This window comes from Petaurus breviceps, unplaced genomic scaffold (assembly GCF_028583685.1).
Source record: "Petaurus breviceps papuanus isolate PSGF00001 unplaced genomic scaffold, PetGlider_PUasm1.0 174, whole genome shotgun sequence".
Taxonomy (NCBI): Eukaryota; Metazoa; Chordata; class Mammalia; order Diprotodontia; family Petauridae; genus Petaurus; species Petaurus breviceps.
Genome location: NW_027185761.1, coordinates 23,470,408 through 23,493,316, shown reverse-complemented (window position 1 = coordinate 23,493,316; position 22,909 = coordinate 23,470,408). Strand labels below are relative to the sequence as shown.

Sequence of the window (22,909 nt, the reverse complement as noted above, 5' to 3'; positions counted from 1 at the left end):
GGGTTGCTCCAGCTCCTGCCATAAAGCCTATCCCTAGGAGTCTTTCTTATTGCTAAAGGGCTTTCAGGGAACTGGAAAGCTTCAGAAATAGGAGAGATTCTCATGCTTTATCCAAAGCAGTGGTTAAACACTTTTCCTAGGTACTTCTATGCTCGACCCTGTACAAGTGATTCAGATGTAGGCCCTACCCTCTGAAAAGTTACAGTCGAACACAGCCCTTCTGTAGAAGTACGCAGAAAACATCCTAGCACTTGAGAGGTTGAGTAACTAGCACCTGGAAGTGGAAGGCAATGGAGGGTGGTATTTATGCTTTGTGGTATGAGGAGGGAGGGAAAGAAGAGAAGCAGCCATTCTATTTGCAATGAGAGGGCCTTGATGTATTTAAACAGGGTGTAGGGCTCCCCACGATGCTTTTGACAACCAGGAGGCTAGGTCCAGTCATCAGGCAGCCTCCTTTCTAAGTCAAAGAATGTTTGACTACATTGAAGCAAAAGGGATTTATTAAATTATTGATGAAAAAGACTTCCTTGTATTATGTGAGCAATGTGACACTTTGTAGGCCTTGATTGTTGTTTCCTGCAAGTATCTATAAAATAAAACAAAATTGATTGAATATGACAAATGACATGGCATTTAGAAGGTCTAAATACCCAGATATGATTTCTATTAATAGTATTTTTAGTCTCTAGATTTTCTCTATCTTTGCATAAGCTTAAATCATTCAACATATAATTATTAATATTTGTTATCCATCAATCGTATGTCATCTCTTTTGATCTTCACAACAACCCTAGAAGGAGGTAGTGTTATTATTCCCATTTTACAGATGGTGAAACTGAAGCCAAGTTTGCTCTGTCCTTGCTTCCTCAGGCTGCCAGGGAGGTGGATAGAAAGCCAGGCGTGAAAACAAGAAGTTCATGTCCTGCTTCTGATCCCGGCCTGGTTGTGTCACCCTGGACATATCACTTAACCTCTCAGGTCCTTGCTCCTGGTCTGTCCTGGCAGAGGGAGGCTCCTCACTTTACAGTTCCCTGTACAAATGAAATCACAGTTACCTTCAGTCAACCAAAAACTATTTATAAAGGGCTGATTGTGTGCCAGACACTGGGTTAAGTTAGGGATGCAAAGGAAAATAGAAAACAATCCTTGTTCTCATAAGGCCTACTTTCCAGTGAGGGAAACAGCATGTGCCTTGATGCATGTTGCAGGATACACAGGGAAGTGAAGGAAGGTATCATCTGAGGGAAAAGCCCTCGTGGCTGAGAGTGCAAGGTAAGGCCTCCTGGGGAAGGGGACAGCTGAGCTGAGTTGGAGGGGAGAGAGGCACTCTCAGGCGGAGGTGAGGGTACATGGAAGGCAGCCAGTGTCTGGTTTGCAAGGAACGGCAGGCAGGCTGGGATGGCTGTGAGGGCACAGGAGGGAGTGATGGGCGATAAGGGCCAGGTGGGAAGGAGCTTTAAAGGCCATGCACAGCATTTTATAATTGGTGCTGGAGGCAGTGAGGAACCCCTGGAGCTTACTGAGCAAGGCAGAAGAGCCAGGGGCAGGCAGACCCGTCTGAAGGCCATTGCAGTAGCTCAGCCAGAGATGCTGAGGGCCTAAGTTAGAACTGGAGGAGGAGAACCGAGGGGGAGGAGGAGATGCATCCTGGAGATGCAGCAGCTGGAGCTCTCTGAATGTTGCTGTGTGCAGTGAACTTGGATAAGCACTTAATTCTGTGAGCCCCCAAGTCTAATGTGCATCATGGTGTTTTGTTCTTTCCCTCTCTGTGGAAACCTTTAGTTGGTCATCAATGCTGCCTTGGGATTTGACACATTTGTTGTCATGAGACATGGACTGAAGAAGCCCAAACAGCAAGGGGCTGGGGACCCGCATCCCAGCCATATCTCTGCCTCCGCCGACCTGGGATCATCCCTTTTTTCCAACATCCCTGGCTACAAGCTTGGCTGTTACTTCTGCAATGATGTTGTGGCACCAGGGGACGTAAGTAGAGACCTTTTCCTCTGTGGGAAGCCAGCTGTGACCCATTTCCTGGGACAGGCTCCCTGTTTGGGGCAGGGCAGTGCAACATTCTCATCTGTGATAGCATTGGTTGTTGTTTTGCAGTCAGTCAGTCATGTCTAACTCTTCATGACCCTGTGAAACATACTGTCTGTGGGGTTTTCTTTTTTAAGGATACTAGAATGGTTTACCATTTCCATCTCCAGTGAAGTGAAGTGACTTGCCCAGGGTCACACAGCTAGTAAGTGAGGCTGGATTTGAACTCAGGTCTTCCTGACTCCAGGCCCAGTGATCTATCCATTGGACCTCTATGTCAGTGTAGTATTGACCTTTTATTTCTGGGTTGGTGTCATCCCACCACATCCCTGCAGAGGCAGCATAGACCAGGTACGAGGAGACTACATTGACCAGGGTCACACACATACAAGCCATCTCAATGAAAAGTGACCAGGAGGTTCTTGGAGTGTTGTCTTTGGCATGTGGCTTGGGGTGTGATGATGGAGCATTTGTGTGAGAGACAGAAGCCCACATTCTGGATCCCAGTCTCCTGCTGACTAGCTACATAGCCCTGGGAGAGTCATTTTTAGCTGCTGGGGCCTTAACTTCCTCATCTACAACATTAGCATGGTAACACCTGCCCCAGTGGAATGTGTGTTTAGAAGGTATGTGTGACTAGATGGCATACTCCTTGAGGGCAGGGACGTATGAAAGGATCTCCTGTTTTCAATTGAAGGCCCTTTGAAAATCACTGAGTATTCTGCTGTATCAGTCAATGTCAGTGATGTGTTGGCTGCCTCATCTTCTAGCTGGGTGTTGGGCAGAATGGAACTCTTCTCGGCATGTAACAAACTTGGATATTTGTTGATAGTCAACCAGAGATCGGACCTTAGACCAGCAGTGCACCGTCAGCCGACCAGGACTAGCCATGATCGCCGGATCCCTGGCAGTGGAGCTGATGGTTTCTGTCCTCCAGCATCCAGAAGGGTGAGTGAGCCAAAGTGCTCAATGAGGATTTGGTGGGTAGTTTATTCAGCAGTTTCTCCTTAGCCTGGAGGGAGAGTCTGTTCTTGTTGGCCTGACTTTTCTAAAGGTCTTCTCAGTCCTTACATTCTGTACTAGAAAAATCTGACCAGATTCCTTTCCTGAGAGAAGAGCTTAGGAAAGCTTGGGACTGGCAAGAATGTATACTATTGTAAGAATATATGCTATTATGTAAATATTATTAATATTAAGCACCTCTAGTGTCCATATCAAGCTCATATAAAAGCTGAGGGTGAAGGAAGGAATAGCTGAGCTATTTGTGATTCATGTTTGCCTGGGGCCTGTGTCCATAGCCTGCGTACCAAAGGTCCATAGCATATTATCAGTAATTCCCAGATGTTACAAATATGCTAACACCGTTATAGCATCGGAACACTTTGGAGATGTCCGCTGGTAGCAATTGTACTATTTGTGTCTGTTGATTGAGAAAAGATGACTACAAAGACCTACTTTGTGTTCAGTAATGCTTTATTTTATTTTTTAAATGAACTTGCATTTTATTAATTACAAGAGCATTGACTTTTGAAAAATGGTAATAGATGACACATCTATGTGTATATATCCATACATACATATATGTAAGAGATTTATAGTCTCCTCAAGGTATGTTTGCTTTTTAATGGATTTTCTTAATGTAACTCTTCCCCCCAACCCCAGGTTCCATAGCTGTTAGGTTGGGAATCCTTGGTGCATATTTAATTGTCCAAGGACAGTATCAAGTCTAAGTGGGATTTGGTCAAGCCATCTGTGATTTATCAGAGAATCTGCCTGAACCCAGAGATTAGCAACCTCAGTTTAAGACTTAGAAACAGTAAGATAAAAACAAGAAGATTGTTGCATTTAAAAAGCAGTGAGATGTTAGTAATGTCATTGCTTTTAAATCTCCTTAAAGATTTTCTTCACACGTGGGCAAGATTGATCTGCCAGATCATAGATAGGCAAACCACACTCATACATGGGCCATAGACTATACTTAAAGCAAACTAGAAAAACCAAACTTCAAAGGCTTTTCCCCCAATTTTCTGAGAGTTGCAGTGAAAATGAACAACTATCATGTTTGGATGTGGCTCGGAGCTTTTTCAAACAGCTAAAGATAATAGATTATGTATAATTCTCATTAAACACTGACCAGCAAAATTCAGAAGGAGTGCAGAAGTCATTGGGCAGGCAGGGGTTGCTGCAGTTCAGGTCAGGGAGCAGCTTTTCTCTCTCACTCTTTTTTTTTTTTAAATCACTTATTCCTGAGCCCAAGCTGAATCTGTGACAGTTTCCTCATGGAGAATGTTTTGATTTGAGAGGACACTGCTACTTGATCCCTGTATTCATTGATCTGAGCATCTCCAGATGATATTTTCTGTCTTGCTCATGGGTGACATGAAGGTCCTTTGATACATTTCCTGAGTGGTGTAGGCCATGTGCCATTATTATTCAGGAAGGAGTGATTTAGAATCTCTGCTTACTTGGTGTCAGCAAGTCTATGTCCTTTCCCCTTGGGGAGTGTCTATATTATCAGCCTACGAAATGGAGGATTGAAAATCCTCTCTGCCATAGACTTTTCTCTGGGGTCCCCTGGAGAAGAATGCTGTGTTTTAAGAAGGATGATGCTTTAGACAAGGCCATTTGACTTCTTTCCTGCTGCCTGATCACCCTTTAAAAGTCACATGGCTCACCTGTTGGATCATTTTCACATCTGTGGAGTGTCAACTGTTACTGTTGACTGGCTCTGATTCTTTCCTTTTCCTAGGGGCTATGCTGTTGCTAGTAGCAGTGATGACCGCATGAATGAACCTCCCACTTCACTCGGGCTTGTGCCTCATCAGGTTAGTGATTTGGAAATGAAATACAAACTTTGGACCTGAGCCCAGTGATGCAAGGAAAAGGCAATTTGGGTCATTTCCAGCTATTCACTTTGGCCCGGCCCAAAACCTATGACCACTCTATTGTGCTGTTGAGTGTGGGGGTGGGGAACTGCCCTGGGCCTCCAGGGGGAGGAGATTTATGACTATCTAAATGATTACTCTAGATAAAGAATTCATGGGAATTATCAAAGAAAATCACTCAGATGACTTGAAGAATTTAGCATATTGACTCACTTATCAAATATAAAACAATTCTGAGCAGAACCTAATCTTGCATGTAAGTATAAACGCTGAGAAGTCTGTAGTGTGCCTGAAAAGCCCCCATGTCTTTGTAGAAAATAGATCTGGAAAGTCTTCTAAGTATAGCCATTTCCAGGCCAAACGAAAGTACCAGTAAAATTCAATTGGAAGTTGGATAATCTTTGCTCTTGCCCTTTTTGCTATGATTTCAGAGATGGTTTTTTTTTGGGGGGGTGCTTTTTTTTGGAGGGGGAAGGTAGGGCATTTGGGGTTAAGTGACTTGCCCAAGGTCACATGACTAGTTTTGTGTTAAGTGTCTGAGGCCGTATTTGAACTCAAGTCATCCTGACTCCAGGGCTGGTGCTCTATTCAAACTGCACCACCTAGCCACCCCCTAAAGAGATGTTTTAAGAATATTTTTTTTTCAGGGAAGGCAAGGAAATTGGGGTTAAGTGACTTACTCAAGGTCACACAGCAAGTGACTTACTCAAGGTCACACAGCTAGTAGGGTGCTTCAGGTGTCTGAGGCCGGATTTGAACTCAGGTCCTCTTGACTCTAGGACCAGTACTCTATTCGCTGTGCCAAGAATAATTTTTTCCTTAGTCTTTGTGAATCATTTTTCTTCTATGCATAGCTTAATTTAGAATATGGAATATGAAAAGTTGTCAAAATCAGTGCTTTCATGAAAACATGACCTTGATCATCAGCTGTGTTGGGGATTATAAAAAAAAGCCATACAAGTTATTACTGGAAGAAATCTTTTTTTCTTGTTTTTATTTTTTTCAAATGCTTTATTAACTTCTGATTTACATCATTCATTTCCGCCAGATTTTGAGTTACAAATTTTTTTCCCCGTTTTTTTCCTTACCCAGCGCCCCAAAATAGCTGCCCCACAGGATATCCTCTCCTCCAATCTGGTCTCTCCCATATCTTCTCCCATACCCTCTTCGACTTTTCCAGTGGGGTGTGGTGGATCTCTATGCCCCAATGCCTGTGTATCTTATTTCCCAATTACATGTAAAATAGTATTAATAAGATTATTTATATGTTTTTAAATATTTGATTTTAAAACTTTGAATTCTAGATTCATTCCCTTCCTCCCTTGTCACCCACTCTTACTGGGAAGATAAGCAATTCAGTATAGGTTGTACATGTGTAGCTAATGCAAAACATTAACATAGTAGATATATTGTAAAAAACTGACTATATTTCCCTCCCTCCTATCCCACCTCCCACTTGTTCTGTTCTCTACTTTGATCCTGTCCCTTTTCAAAAGTGGGTGCTTCCAACTTCCCTCCCCCCCAGCCTGCCCTCCCTTCCATCATTCCCCTTCTTATCCCCTTCCCCCCTTACTCTCCTGTAAGGTGAGATACCCTATTTAGTGTGTATGTATTCAATGAGAATAAGGTTTTGCTTTTTTGCCTTCCTGTTCTTCCCCTCCATTGTAACCATTTTCCCTTGCCTCTTCTATATGAGATAGTTTACCCCATTCTGTCTCTCCCCATCTCCTCTCGTTATATTCCTCTCTCACCTCTTAGCTGTGTTGGGGGATTATTAAAAAAAAGCCATACATGTTATTGCTGGAAATCTTAAAAAAAAAATCTAGCCCCCAATTTTCATCTTTAAAATTTTATTGATATTTTTGGTTTTTGTACATCTCAATTCTTTTCCTAGATGCCCTTTCCCCACCTGCCCCAAACCTGCCTTTGTCATAAAGGAAAAAAGCCAAGCGAAGCTGACCCATACATTTGTGGTTGTGCATGTGTGTCACATCCAGGATCCAATCATCTGACATCTGGATTCAGAATTTTTTAAAATAAAATTTTATTGGTATGTTTTTATACCGCTTACCTTTCCCAATGTGTCACTTTATCTCACAGAGGTTAAGAATAAAAAAGAGGGAAAAATGAAAATTTAACAAAGCTAACCAATATAGAGAAAAAAATGTCATTATAAATAATGATATATACCCATACCCCCACCTCTATGCAGAAGTGGTGGGAGGTGCCTTCTCTTACCTCTTCTTTGAGACCAGACTTGATCATCTTCATTTTATAGCATTTAGTTTTGATTTGATTTGGGGTTTTTTGGACCCTTCTTTCCATTTACATTATTGTAAATGTTTTCCTGGTTCTGCTTACTTAAGGGTTCTGTATTAGTCATTGCATTTATTCTGAAACCATTTGTGAGTAAAGTGACTAAAATAGGTTATACCCTCTGACCCCTTCTACTCCAGAGTATGTACCCCAAGGCATCTTTCTATTTACATTATTCAGCCATTGTGTGCATTGTTTGAGTTTTGTTTACATTGCTCATCAGTTCATACATGTCTTTATGTGTTTCTGTAAGTTCTTCATATTCTAGGTTTCTTGCTGAGCTATAAAGCATCTCATTTCACTCATCTGTCACAGTTTGTTAAGCCTTTCCCCATTCTGTGGCTATTCATCCTGTCAATAGCTTTTTGCTGCCACACACAAAAAAATGCTTCTGTGAACATTTTGTCACATGTGGGACTTTCCTTTTTGTCCTTGACTTCCTTGTGTCCTATAGTGGGATTTCTAGGTCAAAGGTTAGGAACTTTTTCAAATAATTCCAAATCCTTTTCCAGAAAGCTTGGATCCAATTCACAGTTCCATCAACAGCAGCATTTTAGTACACTTGACTTTCTGCAGCTGCCCCAGCATTGACTCTGTCCATCTTTTATCATCTTCACCAGTTTGAAAGGAATGAGGTGAAATTTCAGAGATGTTTTAATTTTGTAGCCTCCTCATTTTACAGATACAGAAAGTGAGGTGAAAGGGAGGACATGACTTTATCCAGGGTTATGCATGGAGTTAGTGGCAGAGCCTGGACTAGAAGCCAGGTCCCCTGACTCCCAGACAAGTCTTGTTTTATGTGTGCCACATTGCCTTGTCTGGAGGTAATATATTAATCCTATCCAGTTTCTTCTGTCTACATTTCAAGTAAGACAAAATAGATAATGTAATGAACATTTATGCAGGTGAGCAGATAAGGCACTGACCTAAACTCCCAGGTCTAATTTCAGACCCCCTTGCCCATTTTGACATTCATTAATTCCCCTCACTGGTGACCTTGAAAGATGTGCCCTCATTTTCACTTTGCTGGTTCTAACTGAAATTGACCTTAATTAAATTTTCAATCACAGCCCAACACTAGTTTCCTTCTTTCTGTCTTTTATGCCAAATTACTATAATTACAGTTTCCTCACTGCCTAGACCAGAAGGCAGAACATCTCTTTATAGTAGATGTCATGTCAAAATTCAAGAAGCCTGATTTTTAAAGTTTTCCATCAACTATTCATAACTCGATGTTATTTACCCCATTGAACCTCAAAGTACTTTGTCATTCTTTTAGTTCCCCTAGACCTCATTTCTCCCTTTTTTGTGTCTGAAGGTTTATTTTAGTTGTTGGTCTTCATTTGGCCTTTTCTGAGACTGAAGACAAGCAGCCATATATGGATACGATTGTAGCACTTGTGGAATTGCTTGCTTATGTTATTGAAAGATTTAAGCTTTTATTTTTAGCCATGCTCAAAAAAGAAAGTCTATAAAGAACCTTGTAAATTAATCAGGTTTTTGTGTCTTCATTTAGGACTTGGAGTTTTTTTTAAGGGGAGTTCATCAGTTTCTGCAATTGTTGTGATTAGAGGAACATCATTTCCACAATAACACTGACTTGTGTTGCAATATTTTGATTCAAACTCAACACTTTATTTCTGCTTTCCCTGGGTTTTGGGGACAAATGATTTCCTTTTGGAGAGGTACTTAGTATCTTCTCCTCATGCACTTTATGTACAATATGGCCATGGAGACAGTGTAAACAGCCTTGGTTCTTGGGCTTCATTTTGTATTTTTCTTCAAAGAGATTTTTGACTGTGTTCTTGGGATAGGATGTTTTATAAATGTCATCTTCTTGAACTGAACGTCACAAGAGCCCCAGTGGTTCATTGTGTAATTTGGGCAAAGTTTCTTAGTTTCTCTAGGCAATATTTCTTCCATATTATTAACAATCCCTTATGTTTATGTAGTGCCTTGTAGGTCACAAAGTACCTTCAAAGAACTGTCTCATTTCATCCACACAATATCTCTTTGAGGGCAGTTGAAGCAGGGATTGTTACACCCATTTAATAGATAAGGAAATTGAGGTTCCTTCATGGAAGTGAAGCTACTTGCCCAAGGTCATCCATATACAAAGCAGGAGAACTGGGACTTGGGCTTCTAGTTCCTTATTTTTCCCACAATGCTGTGCTGCTTCTGGAACTTAGAATAAAAATAAATCAGCTAATCTGTGGGCAGGTCATATGTGGAGAGTCTTGAGTCAGGCCCCAAACAGAATGATGTTAAGTTTTAAAAACCCACTTTTATTAAGTAGCAAAGCAATTAAGTCAGTACAAGATATACTACTCTTTAATGTTTGCTCCATTTACAGATGGGTTAGATTCTTCACATAGGTGCAGGAGAAATTGCTTTCTACCTAATCCTTTCTTCAGGACAATTAACCCCTATAAACTGAAAATTCTTATTCCCAAAATGTTGTCTTGCTCTGGCTCCTGGGGCCATGACTGGATTCTAAGAGACCAGAACATGCCTTTCATTACTTTGGTGAGAAATTGTAACCCAGAGCCATGGAACGTTGGAATGCCTGCTGATGCGTTGCACTGGATGCCCGTGCATTGGAAGTTGAGTTGCAGATGTGTGCCCGGTCTCCCTTGTAGGCCATTGAATGATCTTCACTGTGACTTAAAGGAGTAGCCACTGTGCCTGGAGTCTCTCACAGCTATCTGAGAGGAGTGCTGAAGGCCTGAACGAGGCTGATAGAATTGAGGGAAGGGGAGCTGAGAGATGGGTAGCTTCAAGAAATGCTGCCAATCCGGAGGAATGACAAGATGTAACAGCAGATTGGATGTGGGAGTAGAAAGAAAAGGGAGAATCAACCACGACCCTAAGTTTTTGATCCTTGGTAATTGGGAAGATGGTGCTATCAACAGAAGTTATAGGTGAGGAGAAAAAAAGAAAATGGTGCAAATGAGGGTAAAGATTGGATATACACAGTCTGTAAGGAATAGGCACAGTGTGATGCTGCAAGAGTGCTGAGACTGGAGTCAGCCTCAAATCCACTGGTGTGACCTTGGACAGATCACCTGCCTTCCTGGGGCTTCCGTTTCCTTATTTTCAAAATGAGGGGAATTGGACCAGATGACCTCTTAGGTGCCTTCCAGCTCTGGATCGATGATCCCATGATTCTGTACTACAAATTTACAAGAAAAATGTCCATTTCTTAATGGATAAATGTTTATGAAAGATATGAACAGACAGTTCTTAGAGAAACAAATTGCTAAGCATTTGAAAAATTGGCCAGACTCATAATTAGAGAAATACACACTGAGGCAACTTTAAAATACCACCTGACCTTCATAAAATTATTTGAGATAGTTAAAAATGGTAAAATTCAATTATGGTAGGCTCTGAAGAAACAGGCATACTATTTCACCGTTGGTGATGCAGTGAATTGATGCAATCTATCCAGAGGGCTTTCTGGCAGTTTGCAATGAGTTACAAAACTTAGTCCCTTTGACCTAGTGGCCCTACAACCAGGACTATCTCCTCGACCTAGTAATATCTTCTAATGTTATTAAGAAGGGGAGAAAGGTCTATGTATCCGATAGTATTCATGGTGGATTTATTTGTATTATAAACAACCTATCTTTCCAACAAGTGGGGAATGTATGGGTAAAATGTATATTAGTGGTGTATTGAAATGAAATATTATTAAAAATTGAAGTAGATGATTGCCAAAGTCCATCCTAGTTTTAAATCTTGTGAATATGTTGCACTCTAAAAATGACTATGAAATATGAAGTAATGCAGAAAGAAGAGAGGAGAATCAGAAAAAAAGCCACGAATATTGGACTTTTCTGTATAAAACTATATAAAAAAACAACAAACTGTACCAAACAAAACAAAACTACATAAAAAAGCAACAAAATCTTTTCAGTATACAGAAAGGAGATTAGAAAATAATACTGAGTAAATGAGATATATTAAAGTTTATATTTTCCTTTTGGTGTAGTTTAGTTTTATTTTTTACATGATTTTTATTACTCATTTTGTTCACTTCTGTTGGTCTTGTTAATTTTATGACAAAAAAATGTTTTTTTAAGAGGGGTATAGTAGGATGCTGAGGCCTAAGGGCTGCCTATTCAGTCTAAATTGAAAGTAGGACCCAAGCTAGACAGAAAGGACTTTTTGTTCCTCATTCACGAGGAGGCGCTGAGAGACGAACCTCTCTCTATAGGCTGGCTAGACCGAGATGGAATTAGAAACAGTTAAATCCTAGCTGTGACTAGTTAGTTGAGATGACCTCAGGCAGGTCATTTAAACTTTCTGCTCCTCAGTTTTCCAGGCAGTAAAACATGAGAATTAGCTAGATGATCTCTGTGGTCCATTCCGCTCTTCATTTCAATGGATTTAGTTCAGTGGCTTAGGTCATTCTTGGAAAACAAGACGGAGCTATAACTGATGGGCAGGGTCTACATTCTGAGAACAAGGAGGAGGTGCCAGGGACTGGGGAATCTTTCAGCTGGGCCAGGGCAGACTCTGCATAGACTCTGAAGAAAGTGACTTTTATTTTTGTCTTTGCATCCCAAGTACCCAGTAGAGTGCCTGGCAAAAAGTAGGCACTGAATAAATGCTTTTAATATAATTTAGAAGATTTCTTCATAAGCGTTTAGTTTTTTTTTAATTGTACACTTAAAAACAACAGCAATCTACAAACATAAAAATGTGGAGTAAGTCACCAAATAAAGACTTTAAATCTAGACTATTTACATTTGATTAAGGAAAAGTATTTCCCTTTTAGAAGGAAGTTAACTACACTAGCTTAGTCTGTATCTTTTTTCAATCCATTTTTATAGCTTTTGTTGCTTTTTGTTTATTGTTGTGGCTTTTCTTATATTTTATTCATCTGGTTATAATCCATTTGTATTCTTATCCTCCCTGCCTTCTTTTGCATGACCCTAAAGCCTCTGATAATTCTTTGCATGGTTCATATTTTTTATCTCTTACAACACAATGGCTTTCTTTTAAATTAGCATAGCATAATTCGTGACCATTGTCTGATTACTGGACATATATTGTTTGCAGCATTTTGGTTTTACATATAAAGCATATGGGAATATTTCTGCACAGATGCTTCCCCCAGCACTTTCCCTCCCCCCCCCCCCCCCCCATCCCTGTCCGCATAATGACAGCAAACATTTAGATCATGCTGCTGTAAGCTTTGCAAAGCACTTTACATTTATTAACTCACTTGGTCCATATAACCACTCTGTGAGGTAGGTACTATTGTTATCACCACTTTACAGATGAGGAAACTAAGGCTGAGGTTGACTCATACTATATAGCATTGGAATCACTGAATTGGAGAGCACAATCAGCTTTGTGCCAATCCGTGTTCACACTAGCTGTCTAATAGAGGTCCTGTTTCCCCTGGACTAGATCATGTCTAAGGCCCTTTCCAGCTAAAAATCCATGAGCCTGTGACTTCTTAGTTATTTTTGTATTCATTTAAGAAAGGAGAGAGTTAGGAGAGAGTTATCTCCTAAAAATATTCAAAGGCTTGTGGAGCCCTGGCAAAATTCATTAGAGGAGCTCAGAAGAAGAAATTGGGGAGGCCACTGACCTGGAGGAAGAGGTCCATAGATTAGCCAGGGCAGGCAGTGTGTGAAACCACAGGAAGGATAGGGGTACTTTTCTTCTTGGCCCCTTCTCTGACCCATGGTACCCCCAGGGAGAAGTGGGAAAAGGAAGGCAGGGACTTTCATATACATCATAAGTTATCCCTAAAGGATTTATGCATACCTTTTCCAGTTAAAGAAATTGTATTTTGTAAGAGTCCAAGAACTTAGTGTGATTAGCTGGTGAAACTATCCTGATTAAAATGTAAGATCTCACTTATTCTCATAAGAAAAAAAAAGTTGGAAAACGTAACTGCAATTCAGAATGGAGGTGGGCAGGGAGTTTGTTGGGATAGAAGAACTGAACGAATGCCAAGGAATAAATCAAAAGCTGACTTAATTCTCTTAACTTTTCCTAGGATGATAGGTGAGGCCCAAAGCCAACTGGACCCTGGTTTTTCTACCCTTCAGTGATTTAGTGCTTTGAGGAAAGGTGGGACAGTGGTGCTAAATGAAGCTGTCGTATGGAGGAGGGAGCCCTGCTGTTTGCTAGCAGTTGTGCAATAGCAAACTTTTCCATTTTGGCCTTAAACTTAATTAAAACGCTGCTCTTCAGCCAATACTTATCTTACATTGGGGTTGGTTTGTAGTTAAGTAAACTCTAGGCCCCAATTATATTGCCAAATCTGCAAGAAGCTGGTGTAAAGTTAAGTCACCAGGTTACAGTTTTGTGAGTGTGTGTGTGCCTGTATGTGTATACCTGCTCAGGAAACTCTTTTTGTCTGGTGGATTTTAGGTTGCCACAAGAGGTAGCCTTGGGTTTTGATCTCAACCTGCTTTTTTCTAGCAATCATAGGTATAAATACTGGTCTAAAGAGGCATAAAAATTAGGAGGATTTTTCTATCCTTTATTATATTTTCTCTTTGTTTTATTTGTTTTATTGGCTTATTGATTGATTTATAACCAAGTAATAACTAAAGGTAATTGAAACTTGCCTAGGCACTGCTATTTCTGTTCTTTATTTGCACCTTCCCTTTTTTCTTTTCTCTTTTCCCTCTTCCTTTTCTCCCTTTTCTCTCCACCCATCCCATTCCCTGTTAGGCAGGCAAGAGAGGTAGAAATTAATGTTCTGGAGCCTGAGGCTCAGTGGAAGTGACTTTCCCTTCTCCCGTGGCATGTGAGTCCTGGCTCTGAAGCTTGAGGCTGGGTTAGCTTAGCACTTACTCCACTCAACAGAAGTGTCAAACTCACCACCTAAGCCAGATCCAGATTAAGATGTCATTGGGAAAGGTTTAACGAAGTAAATAAAAATGCAGCACGGCATGAATAATGTTCATTTGTCATTTTCTAAGTCAGCATGCACCCTTAGAAATTGCCCTCCACTCGAGTTTGATACCCCTGCCCTAGACCCCCCTGCTGAGACACTCACAGCTGTAGGTGTTGAGAAGGGGAGATTGGAGCCTGTACTCCCTTGGGACTGTTGTGACGCTGGTTTCTTGTGGCTTTCTTTGCTCTGACCTTTCCCTTTTCTCTCCTTTGTCAGTTCTTTATCCAAATCATTTACGTTGGCAATTTTATCAGCCTATGCATAGCACTAGGACAGCTTCCTATCCAGCCGCAGTCTCTCTCCAGGGCTCCCTCCCCACATGATTAGCTGCCTATTGGACATTTCAAATGATGGGTTTCGTAGACATCTCAACCTCAACACAGCCAAAAGAGAACCCGTCTTTTTCTCCAAAACTCATTTCTTCCATGTTTCTGTCAAGAACTCTACCATCCTTTCAGATTCCCTCCTTTTACCACCTTGATGTCAACTTTAACTCTCCTTCAACTTACACATCCATTTAGGGGCCAGATCTTGTGGTTTGTACGTCCATGACATCTGTCCCATCCAACCTTAGTTCAGACCTTGCCTGGACCATTATAGTAGACTCTTAATTAGTCCTTACTCCAAGTCACTCCTTATTCCAGTCCATCCTCCATCTAGCTCCCGAAGTGATTTTCTTAACGTATAGGTCTGACCATGTCCTTTTTTCTAATTCACTAATCTCCAGTGGCCCCCAGTTGCCTCTAGGATGAAACATAAATGCCTCTGTTTGGAATTTAAAGCCCTTCACACCCTGGTCTCAAATTCCTCTTCAGTCAATCAGTTGATAAACATCTGTTAAGCTCCTATTATGTACCAGGTATCCTGATACTTTTCCACCCTTATTATACGTTACTGCCCTTTAAACATTCTGTGATCCAGCAAAACTGGCCTTGCTGTTCTTCATGTGCCATTTTCCATCTCATCTCCAGGCCTTTGCGATGACTTGAGCCCTGGGCCTGAAATGTGCTTCTTTTCACTTGTGCCATTTTGAATCCTTATTTTCTTCAAGATTTATGTCAATGGACACCTTCTACCTGAAGCTTCTTGGGACTTTTTCCCCTCATTCCAGCTTCCCTCCCAAAATTATTGTGTATTTATTGTGCCTATGGTCTGTACGTCCTCATTCATGTACATGTCAACTCCCTCTGTGGAAGGTCAACTTCTGAAGAGCTATGACTAATTCACTTTGTTTTTCGTATTCCCAGATCCTGACTGAAGGATAGCTTTAGGAGAGAAGTAGGTTTTGAACTGGGCCAAGATAATATTTGTCTTCATGTAGGATGTAACAGACAGAGCCGTGATCCCTAGTCCTGACTCTGCCATTAAAGAATTGTGTGATGTTGGGCAATTCCCTTAACTCCTCTGGGCCTTTTCTCCTTTGTAAAATGAAGGCCTTGGAAGAGTGGACCTCTACACAGGAAAGACTGTCTACTTGCTTTTTTTCCATTCTTCTGGTGCCAAGGGTGAGAAGTAAAGAGAAACAAGAACGGGGATAGTTGGCAGAGGACAGCTGGAGGAGATGAATGGGTCCTTTTTTGAAATGATTGTTTGTGGGGGCTTTGGATTTCCATAATGTATAGAGCACTACACCTGGAGTCAAAAAGACCCGAGTTCAGATGTGACCTCAGATATTTACTAGCTGTGTGACCTTGGGCAAGTCATTTGACCTGTTTGCTTCAGTTTCCTCACATGTAAAATGAGGATGATAATAGTACCTACTTTCCAGGGTTATTGTGAGCAACAAATGAGATAATATTTATAAAGTGCTTAGTACAATACCTGGTACATAGTAGGTACTACATAAATGCTAAATGCATCATTACTAGATTACTTGTGCTAGCACACATTTTCAGTGCCAAGTGTGGCATGGCCTTTACTAAGGTCAATTAAAAAAAAAAAGACTGACTGGCTTATCACATGCAGTTGGCATTGCAAGCATCTGAGTGACCAAAGATACAAATCTTTGTGGATGGAACACTAATATTTATTCTAGAGGACTTTAAAAAAACAAAACCTCTTTCTTCTCTCTTCTTCCCCCTGATAGATGTTTTTGTCTTTTAGGGAGGCATTTGGAATCCCAGCTAATTGCCTGTGTGCTACGCAAGAGCCCAATCAGGGCTATGGCAATTATCTCACTGGCTTGAGACAGAGAAAAACACAGTGGGCGTAAGCAAGATCAGAAGGGAGCAGATCTGAAAGACATTTTATTTTTTCACATGTGTACATTTTGTTTTTCAGTATAACTAATATATACACTTTAACCTCATTCACCATTATGAACTTTTTTGCTGTTGTCACTTAAAGTTTTACAGCAAACATTTGTCACAGGCAGGATTTAAATTTGAGTCTTCCTCATATCCAGGCTGCCTCTCTCGATCTACCCTGAGAATCCTAAAAACAATTGTATTTAATTTTTCATATCTTTTGTTTTAGCCACATTCATTTCCAAATATGCCCCCCTTCCTTTATCCAGTAAGCCATAGCATGTAACAGAGAGAAAATAAGGTGCTGGGTAATACAGTGTATGTCTGCAAATGCAGCGTACGGGATCCATAGCCTCCAGAACAAAAAGAGACGAACATTTTCTCAGCTCTTCTCTGGAGCCAAGCTTGGCCATCATAATGAGAGAACGTTCATTGGAAGACATTGGATATCTGTAGTCTTAATTTTTATCATCTCCGTTAATTATTTGTTATGAGCAGCTACCCACCATTTCAGCCTTAGAGGGTAGAAACCTGAGACAGAGAGACTGTTACTACACGAGTCACGTGGTGGATCCTCAATCCATGCATCTCAGTAAAAGGGGAAACACTCGCTCCTTCCCTTTGGAGTTCTGTCTGTGTTTAAATACCTGGAGTGAGAGTGGGAGAGGGGAAAGAAGCTTCTGTAGTGCCAGACCAAGTTTAGGGTTGTAGGAAGTGGGAGGGAATTTACCGTTTAAAGAAAGATTACCAGAGGGTGAGTCACAAAGGAGAGTAGATAATGACTCGGCTCTGTACTGGGGAGTGAGTGATTGATAGGAGCCACCAGATAGAAAACAGCAAGGGCCGAGATCTCAGAACAGCTGGCCAAGTCTAGAGATGCCCTCTCAATGCTCTGAATTGGTTTTGTGAAAACACATGAGCTAAAACAGGAAGCAGGCGCCAAGGAACAGACTAATGGTGTGCAGTAGACTGGGTGATGGCTTCACATTGTGATGGAGTTTGGTGCAATTTGGAATGCGCTTACGGGGTCTTTGCCAGGAAAGGTTACACGTGTGCATCGTCTTGGGAGGCATCTCTAAAGGTGCTAAAGGACCTGGCAAGATTCTGTAGACGACAAGTTCTTAACGGATTTCAGGGAGTCGTGAACTTGGATGAGGGAAAAAGATCTTTATTTCAATAATTGGTTTCCATTGTAGTACTTTGTATTTTTCTTTAATTTTGATTAGTAAAAATCAGTTTTCTCTCCCTACTCTTCTCCAATAGGAAAAGAAAAAGAAAAACGAAACCCTTATAACAAATATTTCACAGTCAAAGAAAACAAATTCCAGCATTGACCATGTCCAAAAATGTGGGTCTCATTCTATACCCTGAGTCCATCTGTGTGTTTCATTTTATATATTTAAAAATATGATTCTGAGGAGTCCATCGACATGACCATCCTGCTGCCCAAGGGGCTGATGCCACAACTAGGTTCAGAAACCCTGGTGTACAAGGACCCGACCCCTGTCGCCTGTGGGCTTTCTAGAGGGGCACTGTGAGTGGCCAAAGAAGGGCTAAAAGACATGTTTGGGAGCACAGTCCTCCCTACTCCTTATTTCTCTGTTTCTGAATATGAGTTGTAGGGAAATAGTGTGGTTAGCAACCCAAGAGATTTGAAGAATGGTGGGGGCTGGGGGGAGGTAGAAATGAAAGGAAAATTGAAATATAGTACTAGATAAGAACTTTTACTTTATTTAGTTGTAGAAATGGATTTTTCTCCCTTTTGTTTGGACCTTGGTTAAGCCCAGATAGCTGAGACAGAAAAAAGGAGGGCATTCATCTAAGGGGCCTCAAGAGAAGCTTTTCTGTTCCAATTTACCTTAAGTTGGAATCAGGTCTCTTTAGCTTTAGGCCCTTCTTTTCTCAGCTTTATGAATATAAGTGCCCTTGCTGTTGTTGTTAAACTCTATTCCTTCTGAAAATTTTCACCTCTTCCTAATAAAACCCATCTCTGGGGGCACCAACTTTGCCCAGATGATTGTGTAGCAGAGGCTGCCTAATATTCTTCTTTCCTCTCCTTTTCTCTCCCCCCCCCTCTTCATTTCTTTTCCTCTTTCTTTCCCCTTCTCTCTCCTTTCCCTCTTTCCCTCTTCTCTCCTCTCTTCCTTTTCTCTCCTATTTCCATCCTTTCTTCTCTTCTTCCTCCTTCCCTTTTTCTTCTCTCTCCCCATTTTATCTCTCCCCCTCTTTTCCTCCCTCTCCATTTCTCCCCTTTTCTTTCCCCATCTCATCTCCCCTACCCCTTCACTGTCTTTTCTTCTTGCTCTCTCTCCCTCTCTCCCTCTTCTCTGCCCCAACATGAACTGTTTTAGCAGAGGTATCTCAGTATTATTCTGTGTACATACAAAAAAAGTAGTAGGTTTTTGGAGATTAAACTATTAACAATAACTATATATGCTTTTTAATGAAAGCAAAATATGGCAAGCTGTGATACAGAAGACAAAGCTTACCGAAAGTAAATGTAAGACTATTAACTCTGTATTGAGGTACAGGGGATTCTAACTAATCTTTCAATTCCAGCATTCTTTTACATCTATAGCTGCCAAGTCCTGTCATGAGGTTAATATTCCTATGGGCTGCTTGGATTGTTGTTTATTAGCCTCTCTTTGGTATTGTGCCCTGAGCTGTTGCATTTTCTAAATTTAAATTTAATTTTCAAATACATGTTTTATTGATGCTCTTTTGTTTTTACTGCTGTCACTCCTTCTTCCTTTTTGTCCCCTTGACTGCTAAAAGAACCCTCAGAACTCTTCTTTGGAGCAAGTATACTTTCACCAAACCAAGCAGCCAGTTGGCTCCATCTAACCACAGAATGTTTCCCTTTGCATCTGCAGCCCACCCACCCCCTCTGCCAAGAAGAGGGAGACATGCACCATGCTCAGTCCCCACTGCCTCGAGCAGAACTCTCACATCTCAGTTCTGTTTTCCTTTACATGATTGTGGCCCTTGTGTAAACAGTTCTTCTGGCTCCATTCCGAGGCACTGAGGCCCTGAACATAATGTTTTCTGCCCTGCCCTTCTCTGGCAACCACCGAGGATTTGGGCCTGGCATTGGGAAATGGTCAGCATGGTGCTAAGACATGTGAAACTGAGAGCCTGCCTCATTTCCCAAGGTTCATGACCATCATTTCTAATTAATCATTCGTCATTTCTTTTTCATTTATTTATTTTTAGCTTTCAACATTCATTTCCATAAGATGATGAGTTTCAAATTTTGTCCGCACGTCTCCCCTCTCCCCACACCAAGAAGACATATAATATGTAAAGAAAAACTAAAGTCAGTGGGAGAAATCATGAGAAAGAAGAAACAAACAAACAAAAAAAGAGAGAGCAAATAATATGCTTCAATCTGCATTCAGACTCCACAGTTCTTTTTCTGAATGTGGTCAGCATTTTCCATCATGAGTTTTTTGTCTTTTTTTTCTCATTGATTCTTTCTTTTTTTCTTTTTTTTTTGGGGGGGGGGAGGCAGGGCAGTTGGGGTTAAGTGACTTGCCCAAGATCACAGGCTAGTAAGTGTTAAGTGTCTGAGGCTGGATTTGAACTCAGGTCCTCTTGACTCCAGGGCCAGTGCTCTATTCACTGCACCACCTAGCTGCCACACATTGGTCATTTCTAAAAGAGACAAACTCTATCTTTCAATTTTATATTAATTTTAGGTCTTGTTGCATAAGTGCCAGATATAGCAAAATATTGTGATAATCATACCCTCCAGATATTTCCTTCCAATAGTGAGGGTACCACCAGTAATAGAATGGTTTGATATTTACTATAAGCATACTCATAGGCTGATTGAATGTTAATAATAATAGCTAGCATTTACATGGCACTTTAAATTTTATAAAGCATTTTACAAATATCATATTTTATCCTCACAACAAACCTGTTATTGTCCTTGTTTTACAGATGAGGAAACTGGGGCTGAGAATAGTTCAATGACTTACCCAGCATCATACAGCTAGTAATTGTCCGAGGTTGAATTTGAATTCGGGTCTTCTTGTCCCCAAGGTCCAGAACTCTATTCACTATACCAACTATCTGCCAGATGGGACTTTAAAGATCGCCTATTCATTCCGTGATCCCCTAACCCTTCATTTTACAGATTGGGAAATGCCAACATGTAATGGCTAAACTCAAAAGTGAAGCATATGCTGTTCTGTTGGCACTTTCTGTCAGTGAAACAGTTTGTTGTTTGTTTTTGCTTTTTTGAAAAGTTTAATATGTTTTTGAAGTTGTCTTATTAGTGCATTTTAAAAAAATACAACTTCATTGATATCTTTTGTTTTTATATCACCTACATTTCCCATTTTATCCCTCTTTCAGCCCTTCCAAGAAATCCATTCTTATAGCAAAGAACCAAAAAAGAGAGGAAAAATGTTCAACAAAGCTTACCAATAAACTAAATTTTTTGACACTACATGCAGCATTCCAAGTTTATTCCATTTTCTCCCCTACTTTCCCATGAAAGATGTTTTCTCATGTATAATGCATGGAATGAATCAGCACATGACATTTTAGCCACATGAATTAACTTTTTAAGAGGTAGCTAGTGCTCTAAATCTGAAGTGTTGTCAACTCAGCCAGTAGGCCACATGAAGCCCGTGACACTCCAGCCTGGGACCTGAACCAGAATAAAATGTAATTGGGAAATATTCAGCAGAGTAATAACACAAAAGCCAGGTAATATTGCATCGTAAAATAGGCCGCGATGCTGCCCACGGGGGTCCTTGTGCATGGTTAGGAGTCCCCATGGCTTTTTGAGTTGGACACCACTGCTCTAAATCACTTTTTTCTAGTTATTAGATTTTGAAACTCATTGGTCTTGGATTTCCTCTATCCAACTTTTTTTCTTAAATCAACTGCGGTCAAGAGTTTTACACTCCAGGTGGTGCTGTTCTCCTACTTATTAGGAGCAGCTTGCATTTCGGCATTTGGCTGTGTATTAAATGCCTTCCATTAAGTCAGACTCCTACAGATGAACTTAATGGTAGAAAATTGTCAAGGTCATGGAGCTGCCCCAGAGGGCTTGCAGGGCAGTGCTCCCTATTTACTTTTGTTTCTAAGAGAATAATGGGGAACCAGACTGCGTTGTCCAGCCCATTCCCCTCCTTGGCAGGCACAAAACTTGGACCTGGGGGATGTGTTCATTGTAGTCTCATGTGAATTTTTCCTGTTTTGTTTTCAGATCCGAGGGTTTCTATCAAGGTTTGATCACGTCCTTCCTGTCAGCCTGGCCTTTGACAAGTGTACTGCTTGTTCCTCTAAAGTAAGTCACTCTGCGTCCAATCAGTTTGCTTTATTTGCCACTTTGGTGGCTTGTACTTGACTTCTGTATCCCCATAGATATTACAAGAGACATGAAGCCAGATTTTCAGTGGCTTTGGATGGGGATAGAGAGCTGAGGGTATCTGGAAACACTGGGGCTCAGGATGTTTTCTTTTTCCATCTGCTCAAGCTCTCTGACCCACATTGTTCTTGCCAAAAAAGGAACCAGCCTATCAAGACTTGGTTTATGGTGTCTGAACCAAAGGCTGCATTTCCTACCTCGGATCCATATCAGTTATTGGAGCCCCGCAGTTTTGTTCTTCCCCCCTGGTCTGCCTGCACCTACGTCTATCCTGTGTATTACCCAAGGGAAGGGGTACCCAAGCAGATTCCCCCCGCCCCAGTTTCTTTGTGTAGTAAATGGAAAGTAAACAAAGATTAGGGTCCTGGGAGGCAGCCAATAAAAGGGCCTTTTAGCTTTGATCTTTCCAAAAAGGCTCTAAAAATAGAGCTGGGATGTTGTTCATGGTAATGGAAACTGTCTAATGTATTTTTAGACCATAGTTGTGGCAGGTTTTAAAAATAAATAATCTTTAAGATACTGTCTATTTTATTTTCGCACATGTACATAAGCCATACATGATTTCCTTTTGGGTACTTTTTCAGTCCTTCTAATACCGAGTTTCACCAGGGCCTTTTTTGACCTATGATCCTTGATGGGTCCCTGTCTTTACATTCAATCTGTGTATGAAGTTGTGCTGTTTGTACTTCCTATTATGATTTGGGAATTGTTTGCCTTGCCCACCTGCTCCTGGTTTCTAGGTGTATTCAGAGGGTGGAGACAAAGAAGGGTTGGGTTTCAAAGGCAGTTCTCATTGTTTAATCTTGAATCTTCTTTGTCAAATTCTTTGGCCCTCCAGTGAGAAAGGCACCCTTCTGATGGAGTTCTAGGGAAAGTTGGTAGTTTAATTCCCAATTTGACAAACACAAAAGCTTTCATAGATTCCATGTTGGTGCCATGGAATTCACGGTAGGACTTCTCCTTCTCCCCACTTTCCTATGCTTAATTTCTGTGTTACACTTAACTTGGATGATGTCTATTGAAGATTTGAGTCAGTCAGAAAGCATTTGTTACTATGTGCCATTCATTGTGCTGAGTCCTTGGGATACAAGGAAAGGAAATAACACATGCC

At 41.0% G+C, this 22,909-nt stretch overlaps 1 protein-coding gene across 3 annotated transcripts in view; it reads left to right on the top strand.

Moving 5' to 3' along the window:
• The window catches only part of ATG7 (autophagy related 7), a 274,684-nt gene that overhangs the window by 53,912 nt on the left and 197,863 nt on the right, over positions 1-22,909 (top strand). For 2 of the 3 annotated variants that reach the window (XM_069083930.1, XM_069083932.1), the window contains exons 14-17: positions 1,783-1,983; positions 2,870-2,985; positions 4,787-4,862; positions 21,637-21,717. In XM_069083930.1, coding sequence (XP_068940031.1) covers positions 1,783-1,983; positions 2,870-2,985; positions 4,787-4,862; positions 21,637-21,717 — 474 coding nt within the window. Of the gene's footprint in view, positions 1-1,782; positions 1,984-2,869; positions 2,986-4,786; positions 4,863-16,269; positions 16,487-21,636; positions 21,718-22,909 lie in introns of those variants that run through there. The other variant, XM_069083933.1, reaches the window with a different exon arrangement.